Consider the following 11,350-nt stretch of genomic DNA (forward strand, 5'->3'; position numbering starts at 1 on the left):
ATGGCATTGGGGAAGACGCGGGGCTGACGCGGAAGCCACGCGGTTGTCACATGAGACAGCGGCGTGCACTACAGGACGAAAGCCTCGACATTCTTCCAACCCATATCGGGGTTCAGCCAGTAACGATGACCTCGTACTTCAACGAGCGTGTGAAATCACCGACAGCAGACGGCAGCTCCCTGCTCTCTCCTACCACGCCCTCAACCGCCACCGCACCCAGGTCGAATGCCCTGCAGAACCGCATCACGAGCGTGCTCTCTGCCTCGTATGCTGATCTTGAGATTCGAGACGCACTCTCCATCCTGGATGAACGCGAGTTACAGAATACTGCAGAGACCCGACGCAATCTCCGCCTTGACGTGCAACAAGAACTCGTTCAGTGCAACGGCGAGATTGTCCGAGATTTTGGCAAAGTCGCCGAGCAGCTCCAACGCATTGGCGCCTCCATTCAGCGTCTCAATGACACCTGCACGGAGCTGCGCAAGCATGTTGGTGCTGCCAACCGGGAGACTGGCCCTATGCTGGACGAAGCACGGGCGATTCTGGCGGAGAAGCAGCAAGTCGAGAAGAAGCAGCGCTTGCTGGATGCCTTCAGAGCACACTTTGTTGTCTCTGATGCCGAGCTATCGATCTTGACCGCCTCCACTGAACCGGTCAACGATGACTTCTTCCGCGTCCTCACGCGAGTGAAAAGAATCCACCATGACAGCCAGGTCTTGCTCGGCTCGGAGAACCAACGCTTGGGTCTTGAGATCCTGGAGCAGACTTCACGACAGCTCAGTGCTGCCTTTCAGAAGTTGTATCGCTGGGTGCAGCGCGAGTTCAAATCCTTGGACCTGGAGAATCCGCAGATTAGTGCTGCTATCAGGCGAGCTTTGCGTGTGCTAGCAGAACGCCCAACGCTGTTTGAGAACAGCTTGGACTTCTTCGCCGAAGCACGAGAAAGTGTCGTGTCCAACAGCTTCTATTCAGCACTTACTGGTAGGCCTACAGATCCTGATCACCCGGTCATGGGCAAGGCAATCGAGCTATCTGCACATGACCCATTGCGGTACGTGAGTGATATGCTTGCCTGGGCCCACTCCGCTACAGTGTCCGAGCGAGAAGCGCTGGAAGTTCTCTTTATCTCCGAAGGCGACGAGATTGCCAAAAGCATCCAGGCTGGCATTGAAAGCGAGCCGTGGTCACGGACCGATGATGCTGACGGCAAAACTCCGTTTGACGGCAGGAAAGCACTCAACGAGCTTGTGGACAGAGACTTGACTGGTGTCCTCAGTCAATTGAGACAGCGGACTGAGCAGGTCATCCAGAGCCACGAAGACTCTACCTTGTCGTATAAAATTGCGAACTTGGTGACCTTTTACTGCAACATCTTTTCCGCTCTATTAGGCCCACAGTCTGCCATCGTCGACGCTCTTCGACCATTGTCGGACACGGCGATGCGCAACTTTCGCTCAATCATGCGCAATAACGTTCTCAATCTTCAAACAGACCTGGTCATATCTCCAGACGACCTGACGCCCCCAGACTTCCTCACCGAAGCTCTGCAGACGTTGACAGCTTTGATGAAGAGCTACGATACGTCAGCCGTCGCCGCAGACCGTGCTCAGCGTATTGCAGGCTTTCAACCTATCCTGCAGGAAGCACTCGATCCATTCCTTGTTGGATGCGAAAACATTACGAAACGCTTACGGACGCCGAACAGCCACATCTTCGCGCTAAACTGCTTGCTTACAACTCAGGACACGCTGCGGCAGTACGCGTTCGCTGATCGCTCAGAGGAGCTACGGCCGCGCATCCGGGAGCACGAAGATCAGCTTTCGAATGCGATGCACGACTGGTTTCTGAGGCAATCCGGGCTGGACCGATTACTCACAAGCGTTACAACTCTCCACGATTTAGCATCGTCATACAAGGACCCTAAACAACTGGCTTCTATCGCGCAGCAACTGGACTCTTTCCTACCAGCGGCTACAGAGGATGCAAGAACATATCTGGGCCAATTGGAGGATCGGACATTGGCGAGAAGGATCGTTGAGACGGCCGCTGAGAGGTTCTGTGAAGACTTCGAGGAGATGGAGCAGCTGATTGTTGAGGCTGATGAGGTGAGGGCCAAGCAGGTCAACGGTGAGGCAGGCACGGAAGATGAAGAGGAAGTGTGGTTGAGGGAGGTCTTTCCGAGAACCGGAGACGAAATTAGGGTACTTCTTAGCTAGCCGCTGTCACCTTAGAGCTGCATACCGGACGTTCTGTTTGCAGTCAGCGAACGTTGGCACTTGTAACCTCTGTTCAGATGCGTGACGTACCTTTGCGTGGCGAATCCCATTTCTATGCAAGTGTGCCGGGCCCCGTTAGACATACAGCATACTGCCGCTTGTAGACGGTGGTTGCCTCACGGAGCCGCGCCCACATTGCAAATCTGCTGGGTATACGTACTGGACCCATCACTAAGCAGGAAATCGTACACCCACCAAGCGATCGTTATCAAGATCCAAAGCCAGCACAAACATCTCCGCCTTCTTACGGCCCTCTACGACCTTATACGCTTTGATGTTCCGCTCGTCTCCAACACTCTCCAAATGCTTCACTACTTCCCTGTAGCCCTCAGGCCACTCCACATCTTCCGGCTTAATGGCTTCCGCCCGCACCGGTCCCTCCGGCTTCAGTCCCGCCTTCACCAGGTTCTCGAACTCGCTATCGGTAGGGTATGTCGCTGGATTCACGGACTGGTTGTTCTTGCTCCGGCTGTCTGTCGAGTCCAACGCCAGCACGAAAGCCTCGAATGGTGGATGTAGACCTTGCAGCGCTGGCGGCACGGTGTCAATGGTGGGATCTTTGACGTATGCGCCGTGCTGTGGTGGTTGTGGTTCAGATGGCTGTGCATTCAGAGGCTCCATCCCAGTCGCTTTCTGCGCTGCATCTAGAGTTGGGTTGCCGCTGGACATGACGGGCGATTCTGATGTTGTCTTGGCTGGGGATATCTTATTGAAAGAATGCAGAAAGTTTGTAAGATGGGTTCAGTGAAGGATTGCTAGGGAGAATACACACGTGCGCTTACATCTGGACATCGCAGCTTGTACCTGGAATGACATCATCTGGACGTTAGGAAACGATCGTTGCGTGGTTAGTAAAGGCGATCAATTTGTTCCTGCATGCGTATTGTTTCCAAATGGCTGATCCAGGAGTTCGACGATGCACACCTTCGCTGGTTCATGCTTTAGATCTGGTTCGATTCCGTTCTAGCCGCTGAACATCTGCTCACAGTTGTTGGGGAACGTTCGGACACGGTAATTAGCCTCCAATATCGCCAGGTGCCTCCGAGGATTCCCAATACAGCAATGAAAGTCACAAATATGGCAGACGCCGGTAGAGATGAGGGATGACTGCAGGGTCGGAGACAGGTCCGGTCGACGGGTTCAAATGAGCAATGGTGGCGTAGACTTCTTTGACCTGCATCTCACGCCGCACTCGTTTCGTTAAACAATCTCATTAGCTTTAACTTGCATACGATTCCTAATGGCACCGAGTACATGTGCGAAAGGATGTCGTACGGCCATGCAAGAAGCCTGTTTCATCGCCGCGTTCAGCGTGTAGTGAAGACATTGCGGACACTATCTCAATATGAAGCCGGGCGCTGATGCATCCACTATTCCTTGCGGCGGTAACGTGAGCGAACAAGATCGTCTGCCGTCTCGCGCGCGATGCTTCTCCAGGACCAAATGGTGACGACAAAAGTAGATTATTATAGCACGAGACCATAGACCGAGCGCTTGTTAGCTTCTTAGCGGGAGATTTGGCTCGCTTCCCCCCTAAACGAGATCATGCGCTCAGTGCGGGCCGCGCGCAAGCAGCAGCCATCAGCCATCAACGTCTGCCGTCGGCGCCATCAGATCTGGACAAATCTACTGAAGGAGTCTGCCGTCGATTAGTGTGTTGCGCGATATTCTGGGAGGGCTGTGGTTCCCTCTGCTGCTGTAGTGCGGTGGTGCATTGCGTCGCGATCGCATATCGCTGCCATTCCACCCGCGACCTCCTTGCCTCCCTTGTGTCCTATAGACCATCGGCATCATCCGAGCGAGCACCAGCGGATCGTATCCGGAAGGCGACTGTCCCACCTGCCAGTGCCGCACAACTGGAATGCAATACGTTTCGCAGACACCCGTCCAATCCACTCAACGCGCGTAGCCGCTCTCTGCGGCGCCGTCGGCGGGTGAACGGGTGTACCTGCATCAGAGCACTGCGACATTGTTTCACATCTTGCCATTGAGCGCACTCGGGACAGCTTCCAATCCACTGTGCAAGTGCGAGCATAAAGTGTCATCAACACCAGCTCACTGCGATTGCGATCGCTCTGACCGAAGAGGGGCATTGCGCATACATACCGGAGTCGAGCGTGGGGTGACAGAGTGGAGCAAGTGTGAGGGGCGTAAAGGTGCCGTCGAAACAAAGCGCAACCAGTGTCGCGACCACTTCATTCTTTATCGAACCGGTAAACTCGCCGTCGGAGTCAGCGAGATTGCGCTCAACCTCACGTGCGCCCGCTGCCGGCTACCTAGCAGTTAAGGCAGCCGGCACAGCTAAGCACCGCACAAGATCCGAAAGAGCTGCAACAACATGGCCGTCTCAATGCTGCATACGCCCTCCCGGGCTTCGACATCCTCAGCAGGCTCCTCATTCATACCAATGACACGGCAGAACACCATCAGTTCGCAAGACGGGGGCACGCGCTCGTTGCGTGCCTCCAAGCGATACTCGGTTACGGCGCTGTATCTGTCCATGAACGCCAATCAGCGGGATATGGAGATTGAGGATGATCTGGCAAGAGGTAGGCTTGCACCGCTCGATTGGCCATTGTGCCTGTCATGCTGACGTTCCGGCAGCTCAAAAAGCGCTGCGAGAACTCAAGTCGCGAATATCGTCACAGTCCAAGAAGAACTTTGTGCTAGAGAAGGACGTCCGCTACCTCGACTCGAGAATAGCATTGCTTGTGCAAAATCGGATGGCAATGGAAGAGGTAAGCTCCAAAGACGATACAGCATGTTGCGTACGGCTACTGACTAGACCGTAGCGAGACGAAATGGCAAGCCATCTCGACGAAGCAGCAGACATCTCCGAAGGTTCGTTCCCGAACGACGAGAAGACGCAGAAGTATGGCAACCTCCTGTTTCTGCTCCAAAGCGAGCCCCGACACATAGCGCACCTTTGCCGGCTGGTCACCATGGCAGAAATCGACCAATTACTGCAGACCGTTATGTTCACGATCTACGGTAACCAGTACGAAAGCAGAGAAGAGCACCTGCTTTTGACGATGTTTCAGTCTGTACTAACGTGGCAGTTCGATCACACGCCAGAGTACTCGTCCCTACTACGAGCCAACACCCCTGTTTCGCGGATGATGACGACCTACACGCGAAGAGGACCCGGTCAAAGCTACCTCAAGACCGTCCTTGCGGACCGAATCAACTCACTAATCGAGATTAAGGATCTCGACCTGGAGATTAATCCGCTCAAGGTGTACGAGTCCATGATTGAGAAGATCGAAGCGAGTGGCGAACCACTTCCACCAGGCCTCCAGAAAGGCATTACGGCAGAACAGGCTGCGGCGAACGAAAACGTGCAAAGGATTATTGCACCGCGCATCGAGATGCTGATCGAGATTGCCAACTCTTTTCTCGATACCATCATAATGGGCCTTGAAGACACGCCTTACGGCATCAGATGGATCTGCAAGCAAATCCGCAGTCTGACACGACGGAAATACCCGGATGCTCAGGAGCAAACAGTATGCACGCTGATAGGAGGCTTCTTCTTCCTGCGCTTCATCAATCCCGCCATAGTCACGCCGCGGTCATACATGCTTATCGAGCAGACACCCGCCGACAACCCGAAACGAACGCTCACTTACGTCGCAAAGATGCTGCAGAATCTGGCGAACAAGGCAGCCTATGCTAAGGAGCCATATATGGTCAAGCTGCAGCCTTTCATCCACCAGAACAAGGAGCGCATCAACAAGTTCATGCTTGACCTTTGCGAAGTGCAGGACTTCTACGAGACGCTGGAGATGGACAACTATGTGGCCCTGTCGAAACGTGATCTCGAGCTACAAATTACACTTAACGAGGTGTATGCGATGCATGCACTTCTGGAGAAGCATACTTTTGAGCTCGCAAAGGACGAGAGCTCGCACTTGAACCAGCTGCTATCAGAGCTCGGACCAGCTCCCGTGCAATTACCGCGTAAGGACAACAGAATTATGAACTTGCCGCTCTTCAGTAGGTGGGAGACGCCGTTGGACGATCTGACTGCGGCACTTGACATCACGCAGGAAGAGGTCTACTTCATGGAAGCAAAGGCCACTTTCGTGGTCATCATGCGCTCCCTTCCCTCCAACTCCGCCGTCATGCGACGACCACTTCGGCTCGATAAAGTCGCCGAAGCTGCTGCCACCACGAAGAACGACTCCGTCATGGTCCGCAAAGGAATCCGGGCAATGGAGCTTCTCAACCAACTCCAAGAACTCGGCATCATTGACAGGGACGACAACTACGCCTTACTCCGCGACGAAGTAGAACAAGAACTGGTGCACCTTGGCTCACTTAAAGAGAGAGTTATTGCCGAGACACAGAAGCTCGAGGAAGTCTTCCGCACGATTCGCGACCATAACGGGTACCTTGTCGGGCAGCTGGAGACGTATAAGAGCTACCTTCACAACGTCCGGGGCCAGTCGGAAGGCAACGGCATCCGGACGAAGAACAATAATAAAGTGCTTGGGCCGTACAAGTTCACACATCAGGAGTTGGAGAAGCAGGGCGTCATACAAAAGTCGAACGTGCCCGAGAACCGACGAGCGAATATATTCTTCAACATCACGAGTCCGAGTCCTGGAACGTTCGTCATCAGCTTGCACTATAAAGGCCGAAACCGCGGGTTGCTGGAGCTCGACCTAAAGCTCGATGATCTGCTCGAAATGCAGAAGGAGCAGCAGGAGGACCTGGACCTGGAGTACGTGCAGTTTAACGTTACCAAGGTGCTGGAACTGCTGAACAAGCGGTTCGCGAGGAAGAGAGGCCGGTGATAGAAGTGAGAACGACATCTCGATGTAATACTACGAAGGTCTGCTTGCGAACATTCGAAACCACGGGCGTTATAGGCTGGCGAAAACAACGCTACGCGCTTTCTGGCAATACTGGGGTGGGCGGTGCTTATTGTTGTGATACCCAGCGGTTGTGTGACGAGGTTGTACGATTAAGTGGCGTGGGCATGGGTGGGCATGCATTCTGGTTGCTGGTTAGGCTTTTGAGCAGCGCTAATGTTGGTACTCTGTGGGGGCAACGTTGAAACCTATACGCGCGAAGGAGCGTTAGCATGTTAGCTGTACGATATCGGTGGAATTTGAGCCACCTAATCTTGGTTCGGTACTGCTTGTCACCCGGAAGCGAATGTCACAATGCTTCTGTGCAATCGGAATGATCAGCAATGCGCATGCCGCCGTCTCGTCGATCTTGAGTCATCCGGGGTGTGTCACAGCAGGCTGCCCGCTAGCCTTATCAGTCTGCATATACCATCAATGCTCCCTCCGTGGGCTTGTGGACACTCTTCACTCGTAGTCGCCTACGCATAGTACTTATGTGAACTCACTGCATCGTAGCTCTAGTGCACCTTGGGTTACGTCAATCCTACTGAACGCGCACCCAACCTACATAAACAGGACAATGTCGTCCTCGGTCCCCATACCCAAGCGCAAGCAGCCCGTCCGGAACGTAGCGGGAGGCTCGAGCTGGACATCTTCCGCAGCTTCCTCATATAGCAGTCCAAACCACAGCACCTCATCAGCGTCGCCCAGAGGGTCAGTAGACAAGGGGAAGTACCCTGCGACGCCAGCCTCTCCGCAGCCCGAGGCCATCTCACCGAGGCGACCGTCATTGTTGGGTGAGGCTTCCGAGACACGGAAAGAACACAGTGTGGGCTTCCAGAACAACGCTAAGACATCACTACAGGCAGTTCACTGTCGAAGTCGGAGTATACCGTGATCAACCTAGGTCATGAGGACGGGCCGCCTAGGCTGGTGAGTGCCGCTAACGTCCATGAGAGTAATTACGGACGGCTGACTTGATGGACACAGGTGAGCTGCGTCAAGTCCTCGCAAGGCTTCGATTGGAATCAAGGTATGTTCGCTTCAAGCACTACACGGGCGTCGCGTCATCTGGTCCGGCTGACACGCCCTACTTAGAGCTCTTCCTCCCTTCGTACGTTCATTTCGATGCACAAGATCTGGAGCACAGACCGGATCCTGTACACGACATCATCTTAACTGACGAGCAAGCTGCGGATTTGCTACCACGATAAGTGAGCACATTTGATAGCGTTATGCATGGAGCACGGCGCTAGGATAACATGTTGCTTTGCATTGGACATTCTTTTTTGGTTTGTGTACCCCTCCGCAGTCGCTTGTAGGGCTTGGACATCCTGCAGTCCATCCCTCGAGAGGACAGGCTTCGGTGATCCACGGCTCGCAAGGGCGCTGAGTCTTGCTGGATTAAGTTGCTCTGGAGTCGGCACTGGGACTGCTTAGATAACACATAAAGCAAGCCTTCTACTTCCGAGTTTACGCGGCAGTAACGATCATTGCTTGGAAGACCGCAAGTACATCTTTCCAGTGCATCGAGGAACTCCAAGCTGTCAGCTCGGTTATACCACCCTCTACACACCGGTCTTAATCAACGTCCCACAACGTACTCGCTTGAGAACGTCGACCTTGTGCATTTCGCGCGTGCGGTCCATCGTCTTGTCCTTGCGAGTGAACCCTTGGTCGCCTTGATGGTGGCATCCGAAGTGGTCACAGTCGATGAGCTGCAGAATCTCCGGATTGTGGATGACGGCGGTGTGTCGCTCTAGATCATAGTAGCATGCGAATGCTTGACCATTGCACTTCACGTAGAGGCAATAGTAATGTCGCTTACTGTCAGTCTCATAAAGCAGCTGTTCTCCTCGACTAGCGTATCGGAAATCCCATGGTTTGGAAGTGCTTCCGGTCACGTATGACACCAGCCGAGCCGCTTGAGCAGGATTTAAGTGCTGCAGTATACGGCTGGCCAGAGTATTGGGGTTTGAACCTCACAATGGCACTGCGTGTGCTTGTATTTGATGGGCGTGGAATTGTTCACTTGTTCCACACTATATTACACAGGCAATGAAAAGGATAACTCATCAGGTTATTACGCGCTAAACCGTCCTGCTGATCAAGGCGGCAAAGTACATCTTATTGTGCAGCTTTGCCTACGAAGAATGATTCATAGGTACAGAGGGCGTCTCCCATAATGCCCAACGTTAAGCTTCAGTGGTTGCAGATATCCGCGGGAAAGGAAGGCGCGGACCGAACTGGACGCCACTAGCTGCAGGTCATTGTTTACCTCTTAATTCCGCAAGCGATGAATAGAGCGATCTGTTCGGCCAATGCGACAGCATCGACCAGCATGAGCATCTTTGAGGACAATGCGCCGCTGAATGACGCGCGAGCGACAGAGACTGCGCATCGAAAGGTTGAGCTGCAGTCGCCGGCCGACTTGACGTACCTCATCGCGAACGTGTCGCGTGCTGCACGTGAGAAGCTTGACAAGCATCTACCTCCGGACGCCGCTCTAGACAGCGATGATGCGATGAGAAAGAGGGTGGAGCAGCTGGTTGATGAGGTGCAGCAGACCAAAGCGTGCATGCGTTGATGTCCCGGGCTTATACTCTCATAGTACATCCGGAACACGTTTAATGCGGCGAAAGACGGCATGTCAATCAATGGCATGGACTCGAAGGAGATGGATGCGGAACTCGCTAAAGCCCAGGACGGCGAAGGTACGATCCCGCATTAATCATATAGCACCGTAACTCAGACGCAAAAGCAGAGATCGAACCCTTCGACACCAAGCTAGCACAGCGCATCCAAGCATTGTCCGCTCAGATTGAGCATCACACGTTACAGCTTGCGAACTTGAGGCGAACAGTCCCAGCGGAGACGGCGAGGCGGTATCAGAACGGTTTCGAATCGCAACGGCAGGCTTACGATCAGCGATTCCAGAACGATCACGAGGCGAAGCTTAAAGCGGCACGGATGACGACCGTGGATGCGGGTCAAGTTGAAAGGCTTGATGAGGTCCAAAATGCCTGGACAAGAGGGTCAAGAGATTTGCTGGCGCTGAAGAGCGGCTTGGGCGGCACCGTAGCGCGTATGGAGAAAGCACAGCAAGCCGCTTCCGTGGTGCAAGAGAGGTGAAACGTTGATGGTGCCGAACTAAGCTCAAAGAACACATTACTGCTACCAATCGATTGTCTATCTCATACAGGTGGCTCCTGCTCGCATGCCGGTCACAACGCCGGTACCTATGAGTTCCGGAAACGCCTCGCCGATGCTACCCACGTGGATTATTCCATCACTTCCTGGCAAACTCCGGACTATGCATTCTCCCAGCTGCCGTTACCAATTAGAGCAGGTCGCTTCAAGTGTACTGCCATTGAGCCGCGCCGGTCTCATTAGCAGTGATGATGGTGAAGCCAAGGCAGCTATCCGGAACAGCACTAGCTGGTGGTGAGCAGAGGTCTTGCAACACGATCTGTGGTTGACTTACAGGCCGGGAAGCGCGAGATAGACATCCCAGACGTTGGTCTCATTGTTCTGGCAGGCAATCGTGGCGCCGTTCGTGTTCGAGAGGTAGCTACCAGCACCACCTGGCGTCAGTACCCAGCCGTCGATAATGGCGTTTGCGGGCATGGCAGCGGAGTGAGCCTGAGTGTAGCTGACGGCGCCACAAGTCGGGTCGACGTAGACTTGCTGGCCGCCTGGGACTACAGCGCCCATAGAAAGGCCGCCGTTGCCACCAATAAAGTTGGTGTATGTGGTCTAAAGAGCAATTAGCATCTGCAACAGAGCGGAACGATTTCAATGAGCCACTTACGTTGGGGCAGGCGCCAAGCTGCTGGACATTCTCCGGGCAGTAAGATGCGGTCTGGCCTCCGAGGTGGATTCGTAGACCAGAGGCAGTCAGTTGCTGGAAGTGGATGGGTGATGCGGAGCGTAGAGAGAGGCCACTGAAATACTGAGCCTGAGCAGCAGCGAAGATGCCAGCAAGGCCGGAGAGGACTGCGACGGTTTTCATATTGACGGACTTTGGCGTGTAATTGATGGAGTGAAGTGTAACGGGTGTGGAGATTGCTCTGCTTTGCTTTGCAGTGTGCTTGTGGTTTTTGTGTTGTTGTGATGGATGAACAGTTTACGGGCTGGAAGGAAACATTTACTTATACCTTCCTGACCTAGAGCCAACGCACCTTCTGCCGGTAACAATATCATATGTCAATCTGGTAG

At 53.8% G+C, this 11,350-nt stretch overlaps 7 protein-coding genes across 7 annotated transcripts; 4 read left to right on the forward strand and 3 right to left on the reverse strand.

The window, feature by feature from the left end:
* Positions 1-2: 2 nt before the first annotated feature.
* Positions 3-2,313, forward strand: BAUCODRAFT_34721 (uncharacterized protein). The gene has a single exon (XM_007678647.1). It carries the CDS (start codon positions 126-128, stop codon positions 2,214-2,216), a length of 2,091 nt encoding a protein of 696 aa, XP_007676837.1. The 5' UTR covers positions 3-125; the 3' UTR covers positions 2,217-2,313.
* Positions 2,314-2,447: 134 nt separating this feature from the next.
* Positions 2,448-2,945, reverse strand: BAUCODRAFT_123242 (uncharacterized protein; the record flags this gene model as incomplete). The annotated part of the gene is made up of 1 exon (XM_007679061.1): positions 2,448-2,945. One exon carries the CDS (start codon positions 2,943-2,945, stop codon positions 2,448-2,450), a length of 498 nt encoding a protein of 165 aa, XP_007677251.1.
* Positions 2,946-4,066: 1,121 nt separating this feature from the next.
* Positions 4,067-4,369, reverse strand: BAUCODRAFT_123243 (uncharacterized protein; the record flags this gene model as incomplete). Its single annotated transcript, XM_007679062.1, has 1 exon — positions 4,067-4,369. One exon carries the CDS (start codon positions 4,367-4,369, stop codon positions 4,067-4,069), a length of 303 nt encoding a protein of 100 aa, XP_007677252.1.
* Positions 4,370-4,492: 123 nt separating this feature from the next.
* Positions 4,493-7,461, forward strand: BAUCODRAFT_510246 (uncharacterized protein). Its single transcript, XM_007679063.1, has 3 exons — positions 4,493-4,825; positions 4,881-5,014; positions 5,069-7,461. Exons 1-3 carry the CDS (start codon positions 4,615-4,617, stop codon positions 7,073-7,075), a joined length of 2,352 nt encoding a protein of 783 aa, XP_007677253.1. The 5' UTR covers positions 4,493-4,614; the 3' UTR covers positions 7,076-7,461.
* Positions 7,462-7,996: 535 nt separating this feature from the next.
* Positions 7,997-8,346, forward strand: BAUCODRAFT_71445 (uncharacterized protein; the record flags this gene model as incomplete). The annotated part of the gene is made up of 3 exons (XM_007678786.1): positions 7,997-8,065; positions 8,123-8,165; positions 8,231-8,346. Coding segments are annotated over 3 exons (228 nt in total), but the record flags the coding sequence as incomplete, so codon positions are not given.
* A 1,089-nt stretch (positions 8,347-9,435) lies between these two features.
* BAUCODRAFT_109720 (uncharacterized protein) lies at positions 9,436-10,264 on the forward strand (the record flags this gene model as incomplete). The annotated part of the gene is made up of 3 exons (XM_007679064.1): positions 9,436-9,689; positions 9,744-9,846; positions 9,894-10,264. Exons 1-3 carry the CDS (start codon positions 9,474-9,476, stop codon positions 10,262-10,264), a joined length of 690 nt encoding a protein of 229 aa, XP_007677254.1. The 5' UTR covers positions 9,436-9,473.
* A 229-nt stretch (positions 10,265-10,493) lies between these two features.
* BAUCODRAFT_40113 (uncharacterized protein) lies at positions 10,494-11,084 on the reverse strand (the record flags this gene model as incomplete). Its single annotated transcript, XM_007678694.1, has 3 exons — positions 10,494-10,566; positions 10,617-10,888; positions 10,944-11,084. Coding segments are annotated over 3 exons (486 nt in total), but the record flags the coding sequence as incomplete, so codon positions are not given.
* Positions 11,085-11,350: the final 266 nt, after the last annotated feature.

This window comes from Baudoinia panamericana (assembly GCF_000338955.1).
Source record: "Baudoinia panamericana UAMH 10762 unplaced genomic scaffold BAUCOscaffold_7, whole genome shotgun sequence".
In the NCBI taxonomy this organism is placed as follows: Eukaryota; Fungi; Ascomycota; class Dothideomycetes; order Mycosphaerellales; family Teratosphaeriaceae; genus Baudoinia; species Baudoinia panamericana.